Raw genomic sequence first — 27,706 nt, 5'->3', positions numbered from 1 at the left:
AAAAACTTTATTTAATTTTCTGTATATATGTGTTTTCACATGTGATCCTAATTGGTTACCTGTACAGTGATAGTCCTACTGCCCATGCCTTTTTGGTCTGAGGACTACAAATTAGACATTTCTATATTTACCCTCCTAGTGTAGAACACTAGTTAAATCAAGTTCTTGGCTCTTTCAGTAATCAGGGAAGCAGTAATAATTTGCTCTGATCTGCTCATGGTTTCACAGGCTGGGAGTTTGATTGTTTTCCCTTGCCTTTGGGAGAAGCTTACAGAACTTAGGGCAGGAAATCCAGATGGCTGGCCTGAATATTTACTATGCCCTGGCCAATCCCTGGTAAGGTGGTCTGGGAGGTGATAAATAGCCTGGAGCGAGCCCTGAGGAGAATGTCATTTTCCCTGTCAAGGACGGTTCTGAGAGCTTTAGGGGCTGGCTTGTACCTGAAGCACCTTTTGGACTAAGTTGCTGTTTGCTTGGTCTCGACTGTGGCATGACTGGAACCTGGGACTAATTTGAAACTGGATGCAGGATTTCTCTATCAGGGAATCAGGTCACTCACTGGACCCTGTTCAGAAGAAGCAGGAAGGAGGTAGCTAACCTGGGAACTTTTGAGAAAGAGACCCTGATCAACCCCCTTAACTGTGCAGCACCCTAAAAACTGCAATAGTTACCTATAGCTGTGCAGTCGTGCAAGGTAACCGGATGTCAAAAGACTTGTTTCAGGGTTCTCAGCTTTGAGGCCTTAGACTGTTCCAAGACTGCATCATGGTCCACAGCTGTGTGGGTTTAGAATGTGCTGTATCCACAAGAAGAATTGTCTGCTTAATGTTACTGAGCTTTTTGGAGTATCCAATGCACCCACCAATCCCTCTTCTGTTACACGTTCTACAAGATTACAAAAAACAAACCCCTAGACTGTTTATTGGAGCCGGAGTGAGTAGACTTAGATGCTTAGATGAATGGGTGGAATTTACACTACTGGGGAAGAACCAGTTAACTTCAGCGGCTCCTACGGGGTTGAACTACAGTATTTATACTGAAAATATAAAGTTGATAAAATGCAGACAAAAAATTTACTACCACCAGCCTTATTCTACAGGGTCTCTGCTTTCAGAAAAAATAAATAGTGTTTTTGGTGGATCTTATCTTCAGGCCTAAAAATTTGCATTTTGTTGAAAAAATGAATACAAAAAGCTCCAGCAGAAAAAGGCTTAAAGGACAACTGCACTAAAGGTTACGGTGTCCTTTAAAGGAAACATGTGAGGACAAAATAAGTACTATTGGCATATATGCAAACTCTTGGTGTCTACTGTGCTTTTACTCTTATACCAGTCCTTTGCAATATTCTCAGTTGTTAAGAGTTGTCTTGGTGACAACACACATCTCTAGCAGTCTAATGTAAAATGACATGTGTTTTTCCCTGCTCCCAAGGTCACCAGCTGAGATAGGTGATTATAGTAGAAACAAACCCTGAAGCACTCATCCACCTTTAATATGCCATGAGCTGTTAATGAATTGGCCATGTGCTACAGTACAGGTAACACTGACCTAAATTTCCTTATAATATTCCTATCAATATTTTAATTCTGATGTTTTATTTGAACAAATAGTGAATGATTCTGATTCAACTAGATACATCCAAAAAAAAAAAAAAGGATATTATTATTTTTCTTTTAGCCTTCATTTTTAGAAAATATATTTATAATCATTATACATTTCAAAATGTACACCTTTTATACCAATAGTAGACATTTTTGGGGTGATTGCATGCTGTATGCAGCTGTGGAAAGCCCATCTAGAGATAGTGTAGCTAAGACTACTGGAGTCATAAAGAGTGGGGAAGATAATTTTACAGTAAATTCTTCCTTCACTTCATAATTCTACGGTTTCCTTTTATAAACCTAAAGTTTTAATCCAATGCAATCTAATGAGCAGAAGGGTGGTCATTTGGCCATGATTTTATGGTAGCCTCGGTATGTAGTGATATTTTGTTGCAGGAAAGCAAAGGGTGAAAGTGGAGGCAGGAACAGAGCAAGCATTCTGTACAATCACATTTATAAATATACAGCATATTATTAAAATGGACCTGTGACCAGACTTTGGACGTTCAGGTATTCACATATTCTCAGCAAACAGTAAAAGAGCTTTTAGCCTGGGTTCACACTTATACGACAAACTCTCCTACATTGGGAGCTCAAGCGAAAATCAACGTTTCCCTAAGGGAGCCATCTTAACTGGTCCGACACAAGTCGGTCCGACTTTGAAAATGCTCCCTGTACTACTTTTGTCCAACTTTGATGCTCTTTCAGCCCATTGAATATCACTGAAGTCGGATCAAATTCGGATTGCCGTCTTAACTGACCCAACTTTGGCATGCGACTTGTGCTCTTGGATCTTGAAAGGGAACTCCACGCCAAATTTAAAAAAAACAGCATGGGTTCCCCCTCTAAGAGCATACCAGGCACTTTAGTCTGGTATGGATTTTAAATGGAATCCCCACGCCGAAAAAAAGACATTGGGGTCCCCTCAAAATCCATACCAGACCCTTATCCGAGAACACAGCCCGGCAGGTCAGCAAAGGGGGTGGAGACGAGCGAGCGCCCCCCCCCCCCCTTCCAAACGATACCAGGCCCCATGCCATCAACATGGTGCTTTGGGGCAGGGGGTGGGGGGCTTATTGGAATCTGGAAGCCCGCTTTAACAAGGGGCCCCCAGATCCTGGCCCCCACCCTATGTGAACGAGTATTAGAGAGGGAGTCAACATCGGAAGAAGAACAGAGCAGAGGCAGAAGACAGTGGACAGAGGGAGAAGAACCGGAGAGGGAAAGAAGACATCAGCGGAGAAGACACGGAGAGGGGAGAAGAACTGTCAGAGTCAGAAGACATCAGCGGAGGAGGAAAAAAAGCCCGAGAGGGGAGAAGTCTGAAGAGACACCGGAGCTACCTTAATAAATTACTTAAAAAAATCTGTGTGCTACGTTTTATTTTTGACACTTTTTTTAGGTGAATGTGTAGGGGTACAATGTACCCCATACTCATTCACAAAGAGTGGGGGGCTGGGATCAGGGGGTTTCCAGATCCCAGCCCCCAATGAGTATTGGGTACATTGTACCCCTACCCATTCACCTTAAAAAAAGACATTTTAAAAATGTTAAAAATAAAACACAGCACACAGGTTTTTTTAAGTATTTTATGAAGGCAGTGCCAGCATCTCTTCTGATTTATTCTTCCCTCTCCGGCTCTTCTGCCTCCTCCGCTGATGTCTTCTGCCTCTGCCGGATCTTCTACCCTTTCCGGGTCTTCTCCACTTTCTGATGATGTCTTCTGGCCCTCACCCCTTTAACAACCTCTCAACAAGTATGCACTTGTACTAGTGGCCAGGGCAATTACATAGAAAGCTTGTGTTAGTAGTAAATAGTAAAAAAAGACACCTATAATCGATTACAAATCCATATGCATTCCAAAGGTAAAATAATAATTTTAGTTGATACATTCTTATCTTCTCAGCTCATTTCTGTTCTTTAAGGGACATGTACAGTGGGGATCGAAAGTTTGTGCACCCCAGGTAAAAATTTGTATTAATGTGCATAACAAAGCCAAGGAAAGATGGAAAAATCTCCAAAAGGCATCAAATTACAGATTAGACATTCTTATAATATGTAAAAAAAAAGTTCGATTTTATTTCCATCATTTACACTTTCAAATTACAGAAAACAAAAAAATGGCGTCTGCAACAGTTTGGGCACCCTGCAGAAATTATAGCATGCACTGCCCCCTTTGCAAAGCTGAGACCTGCCAGTGTCATGGTTTGTTCTCAATCATCGTCTGGGAAGACCAGGTGATGTCAATCTCAAAGGTTTTAAATGCCCAGACTCATCTGACCTTGCCCCAACAATCAGCACCATGGGTTCTTCTAAGCAGTTGTCTAGAAAACTGAAACTGAAAATAGTTGACGCTCACAACGCTGGAGAAGGCTTTAAGAAGATAGCAAAGCGTTTTCAGATGTCAATATCCTCTGTTCGGAATGTAATTAAGAAATGGCAGTCATCAGGAACAGTGGAAGTTAAAGCAAGATCTGAAAGACCAAGAAAAATATCAGAAAGAACAGCTCGCAGGATTGTGAGAAAAGCAATTCAAAACCCACGTTTGACTGCACGATCCCTCCAGAAAGATCTGGCAGACACTGGAGTTGTGGTACACTATTCCACTATAAAGAAATACTTGTACAAATATGGTCTTCATGGAGGAGTCATCAGAAGAAAACCTCTTCTACGTCCTTACCACAAGAATCAGCGTTTGAACTTTGCAAATGAATATTTTGGCCTAGATTCACAAAGGGGGATGTGTCCACGTCACGGCGCATGCACAGTTCGTGATATGTATCTGTCTGATGCTCGGCCCATCATTTGCATGGGGTCACGCCTCATTAGCATGGGTCACGCCCACTTCCACCTACTGCCGGCGTACGCCTTTGAATCCCACACCACGCTGGCGCAGCATTGGGAGCACTGGCTTGCTGAATGCATTGCTTGCCTCTCTGCGCTGCTTTGGCGTAGCGTACATTGGTTACTCTATGGCGGCGTAATGTGCACCCACACTCTGTGAATCTGGGCCATAGACAAGCCTAATGCATTTTGGAAACAAGTTCTGTGGACCGATGAGGTTAAAATATACCTTTTTGGCCGGAATGAGCAAAGGTACGTTTGGAGAAGAAAGGGCACAGAATTTATTGAAAAGAACCTCTGTCCAACTGTTAAGCATGGGGGTGGATCAATCATGCTTTGGGGTTGTATTGCAGCCAGTGGCACAGGGAACATTTAACGAGTAAAAGGAGAAATGGATTCAATAAAATTTCAGCAAATTTTGGATGGTAACTTGATGCCATCTGTGAAAAAGCTGAAGTTAAAGAGAGGATGGCTTCTACAAATGGATAATGATCCTAAACACACCTCAAAATCCACTAGGATTACATCAAGAGGCGTAAACTGAAGGTTTTGCCATAGCCTTCACAATCTCCTGACCTCAACATAATTGAAAATCTATAGATAGACCTTAAAAGAGCAGTGCATGAAAGACAGCCCAGAAATCTCAAAGAACTGGAAGACTTTTGTAAGGAAGAATGGGCAAAGATACCTCAAACAAAAATTTAAAGACTCTTGGCTGACTACAAAAAGTGTTTACAAGCTGTGATACTTGCCAAAGGGGGCAGTACAAGATATTAACTCTGCAGGGTGCCCAAACTTTTGCAGACGCCATTTTTTTGTTTTCTGTAATTTTGAAAGTGTAAATGATGGAAATAATATCTAACTTTTTTGACATATTATTAGAATGTCTAATCTGTAATTTGATGCCTTTTGGAGATTTTTCCATCTTTCCTTGACTTTGTTATGCACATTAATACACATTTTTACCTGGGGTGCCCAAACTTTCGATCCCCACTGTATGTTGTTGAATATGGATGCCAGAAAGTCTAACTCCAATATGCCCCACTTGTGACATACAGTAGGCTCCCAAAGACTTTTAGTCGTCCAATTGTCTATGTGTGGAAAATGAATGGCACTTTAATGCTAACTGATGTCTTTAATGTCTCCCTCTCTACTGGTGGTATCTTCCCCATCTTTCTAAAACCTCTGAATTAGAACACCTCGTTTATAACCCTCTGAGCTACCACCTCACTAACACCAGCTTTCTAAAATCCTTACAGTCTGGATTTTACCAGCAACACTCCCTAGAGACTGCCCTTCAATTCTGTCCTTGGACCCCTGTTATTCTCTCTGAGCCAGATTCTGGTATAATCCGCGGCGGCGTAGCGTAAGGCATTTACACTACGCCGCCGCAAATTACTGGAGCAAGTGCCGTATTCTCCAAGCACTTGCTTCGTAATTTGCGGCGGCGTAGTGTAAATGGCCCGGCGTACGGCCGCGTAATTCAAAGGGGGCGGCTTGTATTTAAATTAAGCGTGCCCCCGCGACGATCGAACTGCGCATGCGCCGGGCATAAAAATAGCCCAGTGCGCATGCTCCAGCTCACGACGGAAAACGTCAATGACGCCGACGTGAACGTCATTGACGTAAAGTCCTATTCGCGAACGACTTACGAAAACGATGTAAACGACGGAAAAAGACGACGCTGACCCGACGCCATAATTAACATGGCATACGACCGACCTTCGTAAACTTGCCCCTCATATAGCAGGGGCAAGTTTACACTTACGGAAACGTAAATTCACTGCGTCGGGAATCGGCGTAAATAGATCATTTGCATAGACGACGGGGAAAACGACGAGGCGACACCTAGCGGCGGGAAAAAAAATTGCATTTAAGATCTGACAGCGTAAGAGCCTTACGCCTGTCAGATCTAAGGGATATCTATGCGTAACTGATTCTAAGAATCAGTCGCATAGATACGCCGGGCCAGATTAGGACTTACGACGGCGCAAATGGTGTTGGGCCGTCGTAAGCCTTTTAAGAATCTGGCCCTCTCTCTCCCGGGTAAGATAACCTACACCTTTTAATACATCTCTATGTCGACAACACACAAATGTATCTCTCTCTCTCACTTTTCACCCTTCTTCTATTTTTATTACTATTCATCTTTAGTTTATCTCTTTTTTACTATTTTATGTTCTCATCCAAATTCTTTTTTTCCTTATCTCACTTTTCACTTCTTTTGTTTTTTGTTTTTTTATTGTGGTGTATAACAACACCCTCTCATATTTGTTGATTACAAGCTTGATTACAAGCTTTTCACAAAAAAAAAAAATCCCCACTGCTCTTAGCTAGTTGGCACCAGTTTGTCACCTTCCATCACATTCTCTCCCTGCAGCTAAGGATCATGAAATTATTTATCCTTCTCCCACCTTATGGCTAAGACCGGGTGGGTGGGGCGAAACGCATCAGGGTGTGTGGTGTGGTGGAGACACATAGACTGAGGCTGCGCTGCTCCTTATTGTTTATTTACCTGGGCTGGTTGGGAGTAGCAGTGATCCTTTCTTAATTACATTCACTAGCCCTCTGGGTTGGTATCAGGTTGACCCCCCCCCCCCCATGTTCTTGAACACAGGTATACACTTTCACCTCTACTCTGAGTGGCAGCAAAAGCAATATAACAGGTCTCTTTACTTCTCAGCTCATTCCTTTGGTTTCCTTATGAATCACAAACTTACTAACTGACATATCAATATGGATGTTACACTACTTCTTAAAAATGTCTACAAAATGTGCTTTTAATCTTTGTTTTAAAGATCTAAAGTCCCTCCCCTCATGCTAATGTGCCAAGTGTAATTCTGAGCTCTGGCCGCTCCATTCAGCTCTACAGCCCTAAATCCAAACACTGTCCTATTATTGCTGTCTTGACCTCCATAGCAGTTCCAAAATGATCCCCTTCTTAAAGTGGTTCTAAAGCCTAAACACATACATTAAGGTAAAAAATTGTTTAGGTATTAGTATCGCACCTTAACCCCCTGTTATACTTACTTGAGCCCTCACTCAACCCAGCGCTGTGCCCATCAATGTGGGCTCTCCCCGCTCTCACAGGCTTTGCTGAGGCAGCGGAAGCAAATGGCTCCTGCTGCTGTCAGTCAAATCCTGTGATGAGGAAGCAGGCAGAGCCACGCTGTCTGTGCCTATGGATGCAGGCAGCACAGCTCAGGATCAAGCCTGTAGGTGTGCCATCATAAGAAGTGGCTTACTATGGTAGACCACTGAGTAGAGGAGGAGCCAGGACCACCTGCGGGGGCCCCCAGAAGGAGGAGGATATGGCCACTCTATGCTATTCTATTACACAAAACAGGTAAGTATAACATATTTGCATTTTTTTTTAAAAGAGGCCAATTGCAGGAATGTCAAATAAAGATTTTGGAGGGGTGGAGTCATTAATCATAGTTGCAATTTTGTCCATAAAATCTAGCATACTGTAGCTGTAGAGAATGCCTCCCTTGAACCGACAAAAGAGGGGATCACACCTGATGGCACTAGTGGACACTCCAAGGAGTATGAAGAGTCAAGTAGGGGACAACAATTCAGACTGTTGGTGTTGGGTCCCTGATGAGGAACACCACAAGCCACTGGAAATTTGACATTTTGCACTAGTGGAGTTGCTGAGGCAACTCAAATTAGGGCACCAAGAAAAAACCTTGGGTACTCACAAATTAGGGGTTTAATTGCCAGAGGTAAGTCACTACAGGCCGCAGAACCAAGGCTAACTAAGGCAAAAAAGTGTGTACCTTCCAAATAGGAACAATGGTAGGAGGAAGCTACCTCACTTTGAAAAAATGGAAAGAGAGTTTGGAATAGGGATATGCCGAACAGCCCCCGGTTCGGTTCGCACCAGAACATGTGAACAGGCAAAAAAAAGTTCGAACACACGGACAACGTTAAAGTCTATGGGACACGAACATGAAAAATCTAAAGTGCTAATTTTAAAGGTTAATATGCAAGTTATCGTCATAAAAAGTGTTTGGGGACCTGGGTCCTGCCCCAGGGGACATGTATCAATGCAAAAAAAAGTTTTAAAAACATCTGTTTTTTTAGGAGCAGTGATTTTAATAATGATTAAAGTGAAGCAATAAAAGTAAAATATTCCTTTAAATTTCGTACCTGGGGGGGGTGTGTATAGTATGCCTGTAAAGTAGCTCATGTTTCCCGTGTTTAGAACTGTCCCTGCACAAAATGTCATTTCTAAAGGAAAAAAACTACTCGCTATTCATGAATTGTCGGGTCCCAGCAATACAGATCAAAGTCATTTAAAAAAAAACGTCAGGGGTTCCCCCATACTTATGCATGCTCTGATAAGGGTCTGGTATGGATTTTTGGGGGAAATCCCACGCCATTTTCCCCTTAATATCCATACCAGACCTGAAGGGCCTGATATGGAATTTGGGGGGGACCCCACGCTTTTTTTTTGGTTTGGTGTTCCCCTTAATATTTATACCAGACCCAAAGGGCCTAGTAATGGACTAAGGGGGTAATACATAAAACCTGGCCTGTTAGTGGGCCCTGAGGACAGGGTTGATGACCGCTAGCTTAGTATACAAAATAAAATCCTCAAAGTCGATCTTTTTTTTTTTTTTTTGTGATTTTTTTTTTCTTTTTGGGCAAATGGGCCTATCTTGAGGAAGGGGCCTAGAGCTGCAGCTCCAATAGCCCCTATGTTAATCCGGCCCTGGGTGACACACACTCAGGGTCATCACCATAACAACAATGACAAAGTAGAGTAAAAGGATACAAATAAAGTGAACCCCTGTTTTAAAAAAGGCTTGTGGAAACCATTACAGTGCTGGTGGTGTAAACTGTAGCCCACTTGGGCGAATATCATAAACATAGGGAAGGAAAAACATGGGGAAAGACTATAAGGGGAAAAGGAAAAAAAAGAAAGGACAAGAGAAAATACACAAAGATGCTTCCCATCATCCTCTCTGACCCAGGAGACCAGTCAGTTATGCCATTCAATGTACTCCTGAAAGGTAATGTATTCAAGGGTCCCATGTTTTTTTTTTAAAATAGTGGAATTTTATCTTGTAATGTATGGTAGCTGAAATTTTTTCATTTATCATTATCCATGATAACTTTTCGTTTTTCAGTGGGAACATGATAGAAAGAGACCTCCATGATCTAGCAATTGCTATCCTGGCAGCCAAGAATATGAAAGAGATCATTCTCTTGGTATGTTTCAGAACCTCCTTCAATGGTTGGCTCAGTAGATCTTTCCATGGGGACTTTTTAAGATTAGCCTAGGTCAGACAGTATATAAAGTTATAGGGCCAGATTCAGGTACCATTGCGGCGGCGTAACGTATCGTCTTTACTTTACACCGTCGCAAGTTTTTCTCGTAAGTGCTTGATCCACAAAGCACTTGAGCAAGCCCGCCTAATTCAAATGGGGCTTGTACCATTTAAATTAGGCGCGCTCCCGCGACGAACGTTCTGCGCATGCTCCGTTAGTAAATCTCCCGGCGTGCTTTGCGCGAAATTACGGCGCCCCGACGTGTTTGTGAATGGAGACGTGCGTAACGTACTTATGCCAAAAACATTTTTTTATTATTCGACGCGGGAACGACGGCCATACTTTAACATGGCTGGTGTAAAGTTAAGCCATGAAAAAGATTGCTTAACTTTGCAACGGGAAAAAACGACGTTACGCACACGAGTAGCTTCGTGGATCGCCGTAAAAGCTAATTTGCATACCCGACGCTGGAAAATGACGCGAACTCCACCCAGCGACGGCCGAAGTATTGCAGCCTAAGATCCGAAGGCGTACGAAGCCGTAAGCCTGTCGGATCTTAGCCAAAAGCCGTCGTATCTTGTTTGTGAATCACAAATTAAGATACGACGCGGCAAATTTCAAAATACGACGGAGTATCAGTAGATACTCCGGCGTATTTGTTCTGTGAATCTGGCCCATAGACTTTAATCCAAAATCTCGATCACCAAATATGTTAGTCTGTGGCCTCCTGTCCACATCCCCTAAAGCACTTAGGGGTGGCACCAGGAACATATGATGCTAATTTTGTAAGTACCATGTACCAACGCAACAGCACTTTATAATTGGCTTCAATCATGGAAGTATTTATAAAAGTATTTATAAAACTTGGAGGTTTTTTTGAGCCAGGTTGTGCCATTCTGAAAGATCTACTGTACGTCCTCATCCAGATCTCTTTACCACTTCACCATGTAAGGTGATTTGTACCATTTTAAAGTATTCCATTGCCAACATAGTAGTCACATCAGAACAATGTGATAATGTTATAATGTCTGGTAGAAGTGTTATATCTGTGTATAACAGAAATGTTTAGTAGCAGGTAGCTGGTGGTTATTTTGCAAAAATTGTTTTGATTGTTGGTCATCACAAAGATCCACTATTCTAAGAAAACTCTTTTTGGTCCGCCACTGAGTTAGTTAGTGAGAGTAAGACCTGGGGTGAAAGCAGGGTTGCGTAGCAAAGGGGCCAGGGGGCCATGGGGGGCTTGAAATTATGTACCCTGCTAAGTCGGTTCCAAAGACCTAGTGAGAATGACAGAGATGGGCATAAAATTGTCGGTCTAGTCTTGCATCAAGTGGTTAACTCTGTTCGTCTGCTTCCAGACGTGCTCTTAAGAGTACAGTATGTGTCCTCTTAAGAGTATGTAAAAGAAGATCCCTGAAAAATTGTTTGGCTATGGCAGCGGGGAGTGGAATAGTCTGTGCATACAATTTGGTATAGAAATTAAAAATTTCCCTGGTTTTCCGTGGTTGTGCCTGGACGTATGCACAGTTTTGGAATAGCTGAAGTGAATGGTTTGGGTGATAGTTTTTTCACTAACAGAGTGCTAGTTTTGTCGCCTAATGTATAAAGATTGTGTCTGGCCCATCTGAGTATTTTTTTGGCCTTTGTAGTGAGACTTATGCCTCGTATACCTGGCTTTCCCAGCGGTTAAAAGTCCACCAGGAAAACCAAGAACCTGCTCGGTTGCTTTTCCTGTGTACGCACGGCCGGTTTTCCCGACAAGAAAACTGCCATGACAGCTTTGGTTGGGAAAAACGGCCATGTGTATGCTCCACTGCAGTGTTTCCCATAGAAAAACTGCTGAGCAAAAAAATGCAGAGAATCGCGGCGGAAAAAAAAAAAAGAACAGGTCTGTAAAACTGCTATGGAGCATACACACGGCCGGTTAGATAGAGTGAATCATATTCACAAAATGGAGGAAATTGCGGCCATGAAAAAGGAGAATAGCACAAGTTTTAATGAGACCTGGAAACCATGGATTTCTTTCTCCTATTCTCCAGAGTTCCAAAAACTCAATGCATAATACTTTACTTACCAAATAAGGTTGTCTATAGTGATTAATAGCTGGATTCAGGTAGGGCAGCGTAACTTTCAGGCGGCGTAGCGTATCGTATTTACGCTACACCGCCTTAAGTCGGAGAGGCAAGTGCTGTATTCACAAAGCACTTGCCTCCTAAGTTACGGCGGCGTAGCGTAAATGGGCCGGCGCAAGCGTGCCTAATTCAAATTAGGAACAGGGGGCGTGTTTTATGTAAATGACTAGTGACCCAACGTGATTGACGTTTTTTTTACGAACGGCGCATGCGCCATCCGTGTACATATCCCAGTGTGCATTGCTCCGAAGTACGCCGCAAGGACGTATTGGTTTCGACGTGAACGTAAATTACGTCCAGCCCCATTCACGGACGACTTACGCAAACAACGTAAAATTTTGAAATTTCGACGCGGGAACGACGGCCATACTTAACATTGGCTAGGCCACCTAGGGGGCAGCTTTATCTTTACGCCGGCGTACCTCTTATGGAAATCTTTACTGCGACGGGCAAGCGTACGTTTGTGAATCGGCGTATCTAGTCATTTGCATATTCTACGCCGAACTCAACGGAAGCGCCACCTAGCGGCCAGCGGAAATATTGCACCCTAAGATCGTATCTTAGCTAGGTTTAAGTGTATCTCAGTTTGAGCATACACTTAAACATACGACGGCTTAGATTCCGAGTTACGACGGCGTATCTACTGATACGCCAGCGTAACTCTTTGTGAATACAGCTATAAGTATCATTCCAGTAAAGCCCTCTTTTTACTTTTATGTCCACGCATATTTGTTGTCAAACTAGCCCACACAACTCATTCCATGGAAAAAAAAAAGAATGGCATATCACCTTACCTGAACCCTTAAGCTCCACTCAATATGCTACTTTCCCTTCCCTTTTCCCCAATCTAATAACCCCCCCCCCACCCTATTTCCCTTTCCTTATCCCAACCTTTTTATATAATACTTCCAAAGCTTATGTATGCTCTATGTAATGTCTCCTCATTCACCTGGCTATGGTTTCTTTTTTTTCTTTTTTTTTATTTCATCACTGTAACAACGGTTAGCCATGGATGTATGATACTCTTTACTACAACTGTTTTTTATTATCTGTTATTGTGTTATGCTTCAATAAAACCTTTGATTGAGAAAAAAAGAAAATTGATTTCTGTTCTTAAGTAGTTTTTTTGGGATGTCATCTTTGTTGATTATGAAAGAGAGCCTACTCTGTTTCTCTTTGTTTAATAGTTGACTCCCGCATTTGCAAGGTACTTTAAGGTGTGCTAACTTTCCCAGAAGGATACCTGGATTACAATAAATTAACATTTTATTTTACCTTACAATATGTACAGGTCTGCCTGTACATTATTAGTGATGTTGAGTCAGTCAAAAAGAAGTATTGTTGATAAACAGCGCTTAATTAAAAATACCTTGTTTGCAGGTCATCAAAATTCAAGTCTCCATTAAAATGGGTGGCCGATGATACTGTAACAACACGTGTATTAAAATCAGGGGTTCCAGATTTCCGCATAGTATCCAGCAGGAGGTTTGTCAGTAGGAAATGGCCCAAAAAGTTTAAGCCAAAGTGTGTCTCAAAACCATCTTCTGTTTTGCTTTCAGGTACCAGCATCACACCAGCTACCAAAGACAGAAAATAAGAGATGTGATGAGCTATGTCCACAATGTTAACACAATTTAAATATACAGTTAGGTCCATATAGATAATATTTGGATACAGGCACAATTTCAATACTTTTAGCTCTGAAATGCCACCAGAATAAAACTAAACAATCCAAATTAATTTGAAGTGAAAACTTTTAGCTTTTATTCAAGTGGTTGAACATAAATATCAAGTACAAATTTTTAGAAATTGCAACCATTTTCATACACAGTCCCCCCCATTTTCAGGGACTCAAAATGTAATTGTACAAATATAATCCTAAATAAAATGTTAATTTTTAATATTTCGTTGAGAATCCTTTAAGCTTTTCTGCAATTGGCTGAATTCGGCCTGGCAGTATATCTCTAAACACTGCAGAATTTATCCCGCTGTTTCTGTCTTCTGTCACGTCATCAGTAAACGCCAATGACCCAGATGATGCTGTGTGCTTTGAATCATGAGCTGTTCCAAGCCTTCTCCACATTTTTTTCTTCCAGTCATTCTGGTACAGAATAATCTTAGTTTCATCCGTCCAAAGAATGCTTTTCCAGAACTGGTCTGGCTTTTTAGATGTTTTTTGGCAAAGTCTAAACTGGCTTTTCTATTCTTCGGGCTTATGAATGGTTTACACCTTGGCCCAGATTCTCACAGGACTTACGACGGCGCAGCGCCATGTACGCTGTCCTAATCTGACCCGTCGTATCTATGCGACTGATTCTTAGAATCAGTTACGCATAGATATCCATTAGATCCGACAGGCGTAAGTCCCTTAGGCCTGTCGGATCTAATGCAAGCGTGCCACCGGCGGCGCGCACGACCACACGGCGGCATCTTAAAGGCGAATCAGCTTTTGATTCAACTGTCCAATTACTTCAAATATACAGTATATGGACCTAACTGTATTTGAATACAGGGCAGCATAATATTGGCCTTGGCACGAAATGCACATTTCTTTAAAATGTTCTCTTCTAGGTTGACAACACAGTGCCTTTTCTGTGCTGAAATGTCAAGAAATGGTGTTAGCCTCAGATTTCATTAGATCCGACAGGCGTAAGTCTCTTACGCCGTGGGATCTAAACTGCATTTTTTTTGACCGCTAGGTGGCGCTTCCGTCGAATTCCGCGTTGAGTATGCAAATCAGCTAGATACGCGAATTCCCGAACGTACGCACGGCCGACGCAGTAAAGTTATGACGTTTACGCTAGGCTTTTCCCGGTGTAAAGTTGCCCCTGCTATATGAGGCGCAGCCAATGTTAAGTATGGCCGTCGTTCCCGCGTCGAAATTTGAAAAAGTTATGTCGTTTGTGTAAGACGACCGTGAATGGGGCTGGACGTCATTTACGTTCACGTCGAAACCAATGACGTCCTTGTGGCGTACTTTGGAGAAATGCACACTGGAAAATTTCACGGACGGCGCATGCGCCGTTCCGAAAAAACTTCAATCACGTCAGGTCACAGTAGTTTTGCATAAAACACGCCCCCCTGATCCAAATTTGAATTAGGCGGGCTTACGCCGGATGATTTACGCTACGCTGATGTCCAGCCCCAACTTACGGAGAAAGTGCTTTGAGAATACAGCACTTGCCCGTGTAAGTTGCGGAGGCATAACGTAAATCATATACGTTACACCCGCACAATTTTACGCGGCTCTACGTGAATCTGCCCCCTTGTGTCTGTATTTTCTCCCATGAAGTCTTCGCTTAACCACTTCACCCCCAGACCATTTTGCAGCTAAAGGACCAGGCCCCTTTTTGCGATTCGTCACTGCATTGATTTAACTGACAATTGCGCGGTCGTGCGACGTGGCTCCCAAACAAAATTGTCGTATTTTTTTCCCCACAAATAGAGCTTTCTTTTGGTGGTATTTGATCACCTCTGCGGTTTTTATTTTTTGTGCTACAAACATAAATAGAGCGACAATTTTGAAAAAAAAAACAATATTTTTTACTTTTTGCTATAATAAATAAAATATAAAAACATTTTTCTTCCTCAGTTTAGGCCGATACGTATTCTTCTACATATTTTTGGTAAAAAAAAAAATCACAATAAGCGTTTATTGATTGGTTTGCGCAAAAGTTATAGTCTACAAAATAGGGAATAGTTTTATGGCATTTTTATTAATATTTTTTTTTACTAGTAATGGCGGCGATCAGTGATTTTTATTGTGACTGCGACATTATAACGGACACAATCGGAAATGTTGGGCGCATTTTTGGGACCATTGTCATTTTTACAGCAATCAGCGCTATAAAAATGCACTGGTTACTGTGAAAATGACACGGGCAGTGAAGGGGTTAACCCCTAGGTGGCGGCTGTAGGGGTTAAGCGTTTCCTATTGAGTGTTTCTTACTGTAGGGAGAATGGGCTGTGTGTCACATGATACTGATCTCTGCTCCGAGTACACAGAGTGGAGATCAGTGTCATTGTCACTAGGCAGACCAAGGAGATGCTTGTTTACACAAGAATTTGAACTTGGCCCAGATTCTCAAAGGACTTACGACGGCGCAGCGCCATGTACACCGTCGTAAGTCCTAATCTGACCCGTCGTATCTATGCGACTGATTCTTAGAATTAGTTACGCATAGATATCCATTAGATCCGACAGGCGTAAGTCCCTTAGGCCTGTCGGATCTAATGCAAGCGTGCCACCGGCGGCGCGCACGACCACACGGCGGCATCTTAAAGGCGAATCAGCTTTTGATTCAACTGTCCAATTACTTCAAATATACAGTATATGGACCTAACTGTATTTGAATACAGGGCAGCATAATATTGGCCTTGGCACGAAATGCACATTTCTTTAAAATGTTCTCTTCTAGGTTGACAACACAGTGCCTTTTCTGTGCTGAAATGTCAAGAAATGGTGTTAGCCTCAGATTTGTAACATAGGGGGTAGGTGTTCTATAGTCAAAGGGAAAAACTGACAGGGCTAATAAGACTGAAGCATGCTTATGACAGCTCTGGACTTCAGACAAGATCAACAGGTTTTTTTTTTGCACTTACTGAACAGATAACATAAAACATTGTCAATTATATGTTTAACAGACCAAAAAATGTGTAAATAGGAGAAGTTCATTGTTAGGGTTTACATCTACATGGTTACACTAACACATTTTAGGACTATTCAATATGCACTTCATAACTCACTAATAATGCAAATACCCAAAGAGTAGATCATGTGGCTGTAACTCATGGAGTTGACTTACTGATAAAGCACGGTAAATTTAAAAAAGTGAATAATAATGGAGCTCAGGAACTAAGATGAAGCTGTATTTGTTTAAGTTTTTTATTTAACTAATCATGATCAATCAAAAACATTTTTTTTATTTACCTGACGTATTGTTTGGTATTCAAAAGGTTCACCTAATTTATTAACAGTCAGTTTGCTTAGTAAATTAACCCTAGTAAATAAAGCATGCAGGCAAGGTCTAAAGATTCAAATGTTTTTTGTCTAAAACAGTGGTCTCCAAACTTTCTAAATAAAAGGCCAATTTTTTGTTCTTCGGACTTTAGATGGAGTGGAAATTTTTCTGGCATCAGTGGGAGAAAAAATTGTCTCATATGGTATTGAGGGAGAAACTGTACCCCGTGGTTGGTATCATTTGGAGGGATAGTACCCCATTATTGGTATCATTGTAAGGGAAAGTGACCCATCATTGCTATCAGTGGGAGGAATAGTGCCCCATTGTTGGTATTATTGGGAGGAATAGTGTCCCATCATTGGTATCAGTGGAAGGAATAGTGGGCCATTATTGGTATCATTGGGAGGAATAATATCCCATTATTGATATCAATGGGAAGAATAGGGCCCCATTGTTGGTATTATTGGGAAGAACACTTTTCATATCATTGGTATCAGTGGGAGGAATAGTGCCCCATCAATGGTATCAATGGGAGGAAAAGTGCCCCATCACTGATATCGATGTAAGAAATAGTGGCCCATCACTGGTGACCGTGAAAGAAATTGTGCCCCATTGTTGATGTAAGTTGATAGAATAGTGTCTCATGTCAGTGGGAGGAATAGTGCCCCAGGGTCCTGATAAAGGAAAGCAATTTGGAGACAACTGGTCTAAAGAACATAATGAAGTGACTGTATTGTCATGATTGGTGGTTCTAGGTACAATGGTTTCTGCATCTCAGAAACTGCTGTTCAAAAATATAAACCATCCAGTAAACAGCTATTCTGTGGGAAAAATACCTTAATAATGAGAGAGCACAGAAGAGAAAAGCTAGTCCTGTTTAGGTAAATAGGAAGTCCACTACTGTTCTAAAAAAGACTCCTCAAACCATTGATGTGTAGAAGGTCATCCCTACACATTAGGGTTGTCCCGATACCACTTTTTTAGGACCGAGTACAAGTACCGATACTTTTTTTCAAGTAGTCGCCGATACCGAATACCGATACTTTTTTTAAATGTGTCCCCAAATGCAGCCATGTCCCCCCCATATGCAGCCATGTCCCCCACATATGCAGCCATGTCCCTCTAGCCATGTCCCTCACATATGCAGCCATGTCCCTCTAGCCATGTCCCTCACATATGCAGCCATGTCCCTCACATATGCAGCCATGTCCCTCTAGCCATGTCCCTCACATATGCAGCCATGTCCCTCTAGCCATGTCCCTCACATATGCAGCAATGTCCCTCTAGCCATGTCCCTCACATATGCAGCAATGTCCCTCTAGCCATGTCCCTCACATATGCAGCCATGTCCCTCACATATGCAGCCATGTCCCTCACATATGCAGCCATGTCCCTCACATATGCAGCAATGTCCCTCTAGCCATGTCCCTCACATATGCAGCAATGTCCCTCTAGCCATGTCCCTTGATGCGGCGGCAGCGGCGGGGGGGGAAAGGGGGGGGGAAGTATTCTATTTAGGTATCGGGGTATTTGCGCGAGTACGAGTACTCCTGCAAATACTCGGTTTCGGTCCCGATACCGATACTGGTATCGGTATCTGGACAACCCTACTACACATACATCAAACCTTGGAGTTGATGGGTTACAGTACAAAAGAGCACATCAGGTTGCACTCTTGTCAGCTACAAACCGGAAAATTAGTTAGCAAAGGGCATGAGATAACCAAGTGGGTCAATAAATTGACAACAGATGACTGGTTTGCTTGTTTTAGAAATCTTGATTTTGATTATTTCTAAAATCCCTACAATGATAGAAAGTAATCCCCTCATGTTACTGTATAATGTGCCTCCCTGGCACCCAGAAAGACCTGCCGATATGTATTGTAACTGTAGGAGTGTCACTGCTCCGTGCCACATTACTTTTTATCATTGTGGGTATTTTAAAAAGAAAAATTGGTTGCGCTACTATAGTTTCCTTGTCTGTTTTTTGGCATACTATAATGTGAATACCGAGCATCTTGTTCCCATAAAGTTCCTGATGGGATCCAATCAGTAAAAGGAAAAGGAGACAAAGGAAAGACGTGACATACCCTGAGCAGATTTGGGATTTATTAGAACATCATTGGTGAGTTCATGAGAATTTTATTGGACACATTAAAGCGGAGGTTCACCCTAAATCTCAACTCAAGCTTATCTAGAACAGCTCATTATGTACATAGACATTTCGCTATCCATAATTTTTTCTAGCATATAAATACCTTGCATCTGTAGTTAATTGCAGACACTTCCGGTTATCCCTCCTGCGGGAGTGGGCGTGTCTCTTACAATAATCAGCGCCCCAGTGTTTTCTGGGACTAGTTCGCAATGTCTCCTGGGAGCACAGTGTCATGCTTCCCAGGAGACGATTCACAATGCCCAACGTCGAAATCTCGCGGGATTTTACTCGTCACGTGACTCATGAAGCAGGTCACGTGACGAGGGCGGATCTAATTCCGCCATTTTATTTAATGGAAAACAGGTAAAATCTGCCATTACACACCTCGATACACTCGGATAAGGAAGTCATAGCTGTTACGGCTGATTATAAATATATCCTTCGATTTTTCAAAGATTTCGGCAAATCGTAAGTAATTTTTTAAACTCTTCAGCTATTGTTCATTAGTAATCTGACTGCCCTTTTCATTGAGCTGCCCATTGTGATGGCAACGGAGAAGTGTTGACGGCGCTGCTCGCCGTCAACACTGCTCATGCGCGGGATAGAGCGGTGAATGCTGGGATATCAGCATTCACCGCATCCAGGAAGTATTTGCTTGTGGGCTTCACGCTGCCCACAAGCAAAATGAAAAATGCCTGCAGGAATTTTTATAAATTATTCTTAGCTGCCGATTCAGACTGCGGAGAAGTAGGAAGCTTAAACATGTGAGTACAAGCTTACCTACATTAAAACTCTTAAAGCGGAGGTTCACCCAAAAGTGATCCTCCGCTTTTCGTTTGACACCTTTCAGGGGGGAGGGGGTGCAAATATTAAGGCATTTGCACCACTTCAGGGTATTGACTCCCGCGGGAGTCTGGTCCCTCTGTGTCATAGCCCCCCCTGTTGTGTTCTGGGAAACACTTGGCTTCCAGAACACAACGGGAACCAGTGAAACTGCACAGCGCGACTCGCGCATGCGCAGTAGGGAACCGGGCAGTGAAGCTGCAGCGCTTAACTTCCCGATTCCCTTTCAGAGGATGGCGGCGGGGGAAGCCAAGAGCCGAGCTACCGCTCGGCTTGGGCGGGCACGCTGGACAGGTACTGTATTTTCCGTCGTATAAGACGACCCGGCGTATAAGACGACCCCCTAATTTTCCAGGAAAATTTTTGGTTTTGGGATATACTCACTGTATAAGACTACCCCCTTTTTTTCAAGCCCCACTGTGCCATTACATGCCCCCACTGTGCCATTACATGCCCCCACTGTGCCATTACATGCCCCCACTGTGCCATTACATGCCCCCACTGTGCCATGACATTAAATACCCCCACAGTGCCATCACATTACTTTCCCCCACAGTGCCATCACATTGCATGCCCCCACAGTGCCATCACATTGCATTCCCCCACAGTGCCATCACATTGCATTCCCCCACAGTGCCATCACATTGCATGCCCACAGTGCCATCACATTGCATTCCCCCACAGTGCCATCACATTGCATTCCCCCACAGTGCCATCACATTGCATGCCCCACAGTGCCATCACATTGCATTCCCCCACAGTGCCATCACATTGCATGCCCCCACTTTCCCCCCCACTGTGCCATCACTCACGTTTTGCAGGCCGGTGACAGTCTCCGTCTGCTGCGAGCGTCCATGATTTCAAAGCCGCGCGCCGTCTTCTCAGCGTGTCCTGTGATTGGCAGAACACACATTTTCCCAGTAGCGCCTCTGTTCTATGTTCCGCCAATCACGGATGCCTTCTCATCTCGTCCGAGGATGAGAAGGCATCCGTGATAGGTGGAAAACAGAACAGAGGCGCTGCTGGGAAGATTTCTGTTCCGCCAATCACAGGACAGCGAGGACGTGCTGAGAAGACGGCGCACAGCTTTGAAATTATGACGATCGCAGCTGCACGGAGACCGTACCCGGCGTATAAGACGACCCCCGACTTTGGATGCATTTTTTTGCATCCAAAAAGTCGTCTTATACGCCGGAAAATACGGTAAGTGTTATTTTTTAAAAGTCAGCAGCTGCTGTATTTGTAGCTGCTGGCTTTTAAAAAAAATTTTTTGCAGGTGAACCCCCGCTTTATATTAACATTAAAAAAAAAAAAAGATGGACAGCGGAACCCCTGCTTTAAAGCGGAGTTCCGGCCACAATTTCACTTTTTATATATAAATACCCCTGTAATACACAAGCTTAATGTATTCTAGTAAAGTTAGTCTGTAAACTAAGGTCAGTTTTGTTAGGTTGTTACAGCATTTAGACACTTTATAAAATAGAAATTGACTGGGGCCATCTTAAGTGTGGGCATCATGAAGCCAGACTGTATGACTTCCTGGATTTTAGCCTTGCAGATCTCGCACGTGCTCAGTGCTGCACAAGCAGTGTCAGATCAGGTTTCAGCACCTGTGCTGTCCAAGTCACATGATTCTTTGAGACTGGGGAGTGCACAGACTCCTGAAAAGTTACACCCACTACATTCCCAGGAGTCTGTGCGGTGTAGGTTAGGAAGCATTAAGCACCTAGGTGCAGGAAGTGGGAAGATTAACTATTCTGCCTAGCAACAACACTTTGAAGGCATCTAAAAAAAAAAAATATTTCGTAAAGGACTAATGACATTTTTTTAAAACTACTCATGTAATGTTATATTTATGGGTGGAACTCCACTTTAAGTATTGAATAAGTATCTGCTCCATCTGCTCGTTTGCATGATTGTGCAGGTGATCACATTACTGAAGTCCAAAAGTATACCTGAAATAAACAAAGTATAGTGCTAGCCATTGCTGTCCTATTTACTGAGATTCTAGAAGCCTTTAGCTTCTAAGCCAGAGAGCCACAGGCCCTAAATAGGCATGCTTGAAATTAATATCAGAAACATATCAGAATTCATTATTTCTATACATTATCCAGGTCAGAGATTCAAAAAGAATTTTTGCATCTACCTGACACATCAAAGGGTTGTGGTATGGACAGCCATGTTATGACCACTCAAAGATCAATTTTGTTTACAGATATGTGCATAAACACATGTACTTGGATCACGAGGGCACGCACAATTATGTATGTGATGGAAAAGAATGCTATCAGACCTCTACTATTAGCTACACATCTGGCAATCTAATGTAATATCATGAATATTTATGTAATTAATCCATAAAGAATTTATATTTGTGGAATTGATGGTTGATCTTACACAATCAAATGCCACTGGTGAATAATTCAGTGAATCAGTTCTGTAATATATTTTTTCAGAGTACATCTGCAGATAAGCTTGTGCCGCACTCCATTTAATATGAAATAATACTGTAAGTGCTCTATATTGGGCTTATTTAATATTCGCTTAATACATGATGCACTTTGAACTGCTGTGTTATTGTTATCTGTAGCTTTGGGACTAAATCATTTTGTCACAACCTAGCAAACAAATTAGACCTGGGGAAAAGGCAGTAGAAAACTCCTATAATTCTAGTACTACTATAATAATTCTCGGTAGCAGCAGTAAAATAATAGGTGAAATGCATTGGGCCAGATTCACAGAAAAAGTACGCCGGAGTATCCGGCGTACTTTCAAATTTGCCGCGTCGTATCTTTATTTGTAATTCACAAACAAAGATACGACGGCATTTGGCTAAGATTCGTACGCCTTCGGATCTTAGGATGCAATACTTCGGCGCCCGCTGGGTGGAGTTTGCGTTGTTTTCCGCGTCGGGTATGCTAATTAGCGGGTTTACGGTGATCCACGAAGGTACGCGCGTTCGTCGCATTCTCTAGTTGGCTTTTCCCGTTGTAAAGTTGCGATTGCTATTTAGGTGGTGTAAAATTAGACAGCCTATGTTAAAGTATGCCCATCGTTCCCGCGTCGAATTTAAATATTTTTTTTTGGCGTAAGTCATCCGGGAATACGAATGTACGTAAAGCACGTCGCCGTTCAAAACATTACGTTGGGTGACGTCATTTCGCGCAAAGCACGGCGGGAAATTTCAAAACTAAAAACAAATTTAAATGGTACACGCCCCATTTGAATTAGGCGGGCTTGCGCCGGACGGCTTTATGCTACGCCGCCGCAAGTTTACAGGTAAGTGCTTTGTGAATCAAGCACTTACGCTGAAAACTTGCGGCGGAGTAACGTAAACGGGATACGTTACGCCGCCGTAATTCTACATGAATCTGGCCCATTGTTTCCAGTGATCAGGCTATGGGCATTCAACTATTGCAAAGCTTCACTGACCTCTGTAGCTGCAGTTAGAGATAAGGTTGGGGACTTCCCCTACCATGGGTTCAAGATTCACAGCAATGATAATGAACGAACAGTGCGGCCTCTTAACCATGGCTATGGATGTGGAAAGCTGACTGTGACTTCCTACTTTGTGAATAAACCTGAAGCCTCCTGGAACATGCCCTAGGTTACAGGGAGGGAGGGAGGGAGGGGAAGAATCTTCCTCTTGGGTAGCCATGGGGAGCATGTACCCACTACAAAAAAAAAATAATGCTGCATACACACAACCGTTTTTCATGACAAGAAAAAAGCCATTTTTAAATTGGTCGTGAAAAATGTTCGTGTGTATGCTCCAGAGCATTTTTCGATGAGAAAAATGCTCGTTAAAAATTTAGTACCTGCTCTATTTTTTCTTGTCGTTTTTCACGTCGTGAAAAACGGTCGTGTTAACGAGGGGGGGAAAAAACGCGCATGCTCAGAAGCAAGTTATGAGACGGGGAAATTAGCAAAAGCAGCCCAAAGGGTGGCGCCATTCGAATGGAACATCCCCTTTATAGTGCTGTCGTACGTGTTGTATGTCACTACGCTTTGCTCAAGCATTTTTTTAAAATGAACGTGTATATGCAAGGCAGGCTTGAGAGGAATCACGACAAATCACGTCATGTTTTTTTTCAAGACATGAATAACGGTCGTGTGTAAGCGGCATTAATGTGTTCGAGGAGAGGGATAGGCAGAGAAAAAGTGGAACTTTCATTTTCAGGTGAAGCTCCGCTTTATAAAGCAATAATAAATAAATAAGTTTGACAATAAGCAATCAGAAAAAGAGATTTGCCAGAATTTGCACAGTCAACATAACAGAAAAAAGACTGGACTTTCTGGCGCTGTTGTTACTGTTCCCTGTAAAAAAAAAAAAAAAAAATTGAAAGTACTGTTATTCCGTTCCACAATCCCCTTCCCAACTGGAGAAGCTTGTTAACACCAGATAATCCAGCACATAAGTGCATTGAGCCACCCAATTAAGCATCCTTGAAAAGTTTCTACCCATACATTTTGTTCAAGCCAACAAACATCTCATCTGACGTGGTTCCAGTGGATGCTCAGTTTATCCATGTGTGGTGATGTCATGTGTGAGTTCTTTAAAAAAAAATCCAAAGAAAAACAAAAGCATATTAAAAAAAAATGGGGAGAATTGATGGACCACTTGGCTTTTTTTCAGCTGCCCCTCTTCTATGTTTCTATGGTCAACATGAACTGTTCCCCAGTGAAACAAGTCTGAAAAGATACATTTTGTTCAACTGCCACCTAGATTTGAAGATCAAACCTTTTTTTCCCTCAGGCAATTACCAACCTGCTGCAAGACATTTTCCTCTACCTGTCACCCATGGCAATCTGGTCATATTAGATTGAATACTACCTCAAAAATAGGGATTTGACATTGAGGGGTAGCCCAAAAATGGGTAGCAGAGGGGAGCTGTAAGGAATAAGGTAAGTATTCTTCTACTAGGCTAAATGAGCATTTTACCTTTTCTGTCAAAGGGGGGGCACAAACTTGTGATGTTTAGGAGATAAGGCCCCCATATATAAAAAAAAAAAAATTGGTATGCACAGTGGTGACAATTGAAATAAGATAAGAAATGCATGACTTCTATCTGTGGCATTAGAAGACAATGAAGACTTTATTGAAGAAATTGACGTTAAAATAAAGAAAAATAATAACGTTTTTTTTTTTCAAATAATAAATATGTCATACTTGCCTGCTTGTTTTGCACAGACCAGCCCCAATATCCTCATCTTCTGGTGTCCCCTGCTGGCGCTCCTGGCTCCCCCCCCCTGCTGAGTGTCCCCATAGGAAGCGTCGTCCTATGGGGGCAATCATGCATGCCCAATCCCGAGCTGGGCTGCTTGCATCTATTCAGACACACAGCCTGGCCCGGCCCCACCCTGCTGACAGATTTTAATTGACAACAGCAGGAGCCAATGGCTTCTGCCACTCTCAGCCTCTAAAGCCTCTAAAAGAGAATTAATTAAGGTACAAACAAAAACTTTTACCTTTACAACCACTTTAAGCTAAGAGCAGTGGCGGCTGGTGCTCAAAATTTTTGGGCGGGCGCAAACGAAAAATTTTTTTTGCAGCCTCACTGTGCCCATCAAATGCAGTCACTGTGCCATCAATTGTCACCACTGTGCCATGCCATCAAACGCAGCCACTGTGCCATTAATTGTCACCACTGTGCCATGCCATCAAATGCAGCCACTGTGCCATCAATTGTCACCACTGTGCCCTTTAATTGTCACCACTGTGCCCTTTAATTGTCACCACTGTGCCCTTTAATTGTCACCACTGTGCCCTTTAATTGTCACAACTGTGCCCTTTAATTGTCACAACTGTGCCCTTTAATTGTCACAACTGTGCCCATTGTCCCCACTGTGCCTATTGTCACCACTGTGCCTATTGTCACCACTGTGCCTATTGTCACCACTGTTGATGTCACTGTGCCCTTTAATTGTCGCCACTGTGCCCATTAATGCCGCTGTGCCAATTGTCCCCATTGTCCCCACTGTGCCTATTGTCGCCACTGTGCCTATTGATGTTACTGACTGTGCCCTTCGTCGCCGCTGTGCCCATACCACATTTTATTAAGTCAAATTTCAGTAGCAATTGTTTTGTCTTCATAACAGCACAGCTACTTCCTGAAAATGTTGTGATGAAAACTGTGGAGACACAATACAAAGGATGCATTTACAAGTCTCTTGAAGCCAGTATGAGCATTGATTGTTTGGTTGTTGCGTCTGTTCAGAGCCCCATTCAATTTTATTAGCTTTTAAGTAAGATCTGAAAGGACATATACTTTTAAAAACTGTACAGTGGAACATAACTCACTTTTACCCCACACTGAAAATTTGGCGTCTTAAAAAATGGTACACTGACAGTTGGGGACTCCTGCACAAACTTTGATGAGCACCTTTGGCTTGGATTATGCTGCAGGCAGGTAAAGTGCCCCTTTGCCCCCCCGCCCGGCACTTACCTTTACTGGAGTCAGCCATCCACGTCCCTCGATGTCTTCTACCGCCCTCGATGACTGACAGGCATCTCAGCCAATCAGGTTACCGATAGCCAGAACTGGCCAACCTGATTGACTGAGACGCCTGTCAGTCTTATCCAAGGAGCGCATCCACCTTGCGTTCCTTGGTTAAGCTTCCGGGACCCGAGGGCTGTACTCGGAAAGCCTATCAGAGCCGCTGGCTCTGATAGGCACTTCCGTACAGCCAACCAGCTGCCGTTATTCAGATGGCCTGACATGAGCGCCGAGCATCTGAATAGAACAGCGGCTGCGGCGATAATAACATAGATTCGTGCAATGCATGAATCTATGTTATTAGACTCAGTGGTGGTGAGAGCCAGAGGGGGCGGCGCTCCAGCGCCCTCTATGGACGAACCGCCACTGGCTAAGAGTGATTTCTCTGTGAAGGTGAAGAGGTCCATCATCTTAGAACACTAACAAAAAACTGAGGACTCACGGAGTCTGGAAAGGTTATAGAGGAGGCACCCAGTGGGCGTGTTCTTGAAAGCTTGCCAGTGTCCAATAACCCTAGCTCAGTGAATACTTTACAAAAAAGGAGTCCACTGCCCCCACCTAGAACTGGCCATTGCAGTAAACAGCATTGAAAGTCAAAATATGATAGAAAAAAATCCAAGGATAAATCCAAGAAAAACTCCAAACTTATTTACCGATCAGCCTGTGGACAACCAAATCAATCTGTCTAACAGTATGCGTTAAAAACAGGGGTTTAGCCTGCACACATTTGCAAATACACGCATAAGCTACAGAGTACCGCCAAGGCAACCTGGTATCTGTAATCCTATCACTAACTGATGAGCGACTCCACAATGGAAGCACATGCATTCTGATGGATAGATGGAGGGCAGATGGACTGAAGGGAGCCCACCCCTTCTTAAAGGTACAGGGGCACACTGAACACCCAGCACATAGCACAATGGCTGCAAAGGTGTCAGTACATTGCCTGACCAATATAAAGACTAAACCCCTGTTTTTAATGCATGCTATTCGAAAGGCTGATTCGGTTGTCCACGGGCTGGTCGGTAAGTAAGCTTGGAGTTTTCCTTGGATTTATCCTTGGCTTTTTTTCCATCATATGTTGCCTTGCAATGCTGCTTACTGCAATGGCCAGTTATAGGTGGGGGCAGTGGACCAATTTTTTGTAATACTGTTATATTGGTCAGACAACGCACTGACAACTTTGCAGCCATCGTGCTATGTGCTGGATTTTCAGTGTGCCCCTGAACCATTACCATCTATCCATCAGAATGCATTTGCTTCCATTGTGTAGTCACTCATCAGTTAGTGATGGAACTACAGATACCAGGGTGCCTTGGCAGGGCTCTGTAGCTTATGCATGTATTTGCAAATGTGTGCATTTGTCCTGTCCTGTACTGTACAATTAAAGGGTTTGT

General features: G+C 42.9%; 1 protein-coding gene across 2 annotated transcripts in view; it reads right to left on the bottom strand.

The window, feature by feature from the left end:
- DHRSX (dehydrogenase/reductase X-linked) overlaps positions 1-27,706 on the bottom strand; it is a 631,492-nt gene that overhangs the window by 113,771 nt on the left and 490,015 nt on the right. For both annotated transcript variants that reach the window (XM_040338182.1, XM_040338180.1), the window contains exon 5: positions 13,224-13,431. In XM_040338182.1, coding sequence (XP_040194116.1) covers positions 13,224-13,431 — 208 coding nt within the window. The remainder of the gene's footprint in view (positions 1-13,223; positions 13,432-27,706) is intronic.

This window comes from Rana temporaria, chromosome 2 (assembly GCF_905171775.1).
Source record: "Rana temporaria chromosome 2, aRanTem1.1, whole genome shotgun sequence".
NCBI classification, from domain to species: Eukaryota; Metazoa; Chordata; class Amphibia; order Anura; family Ranidae; genus Rana; species Rana temporaria.
Note: the sequence above shows the minus strand (reverse complement) of the source record. Positions and strands in the feature narration are given on the sequence as shown.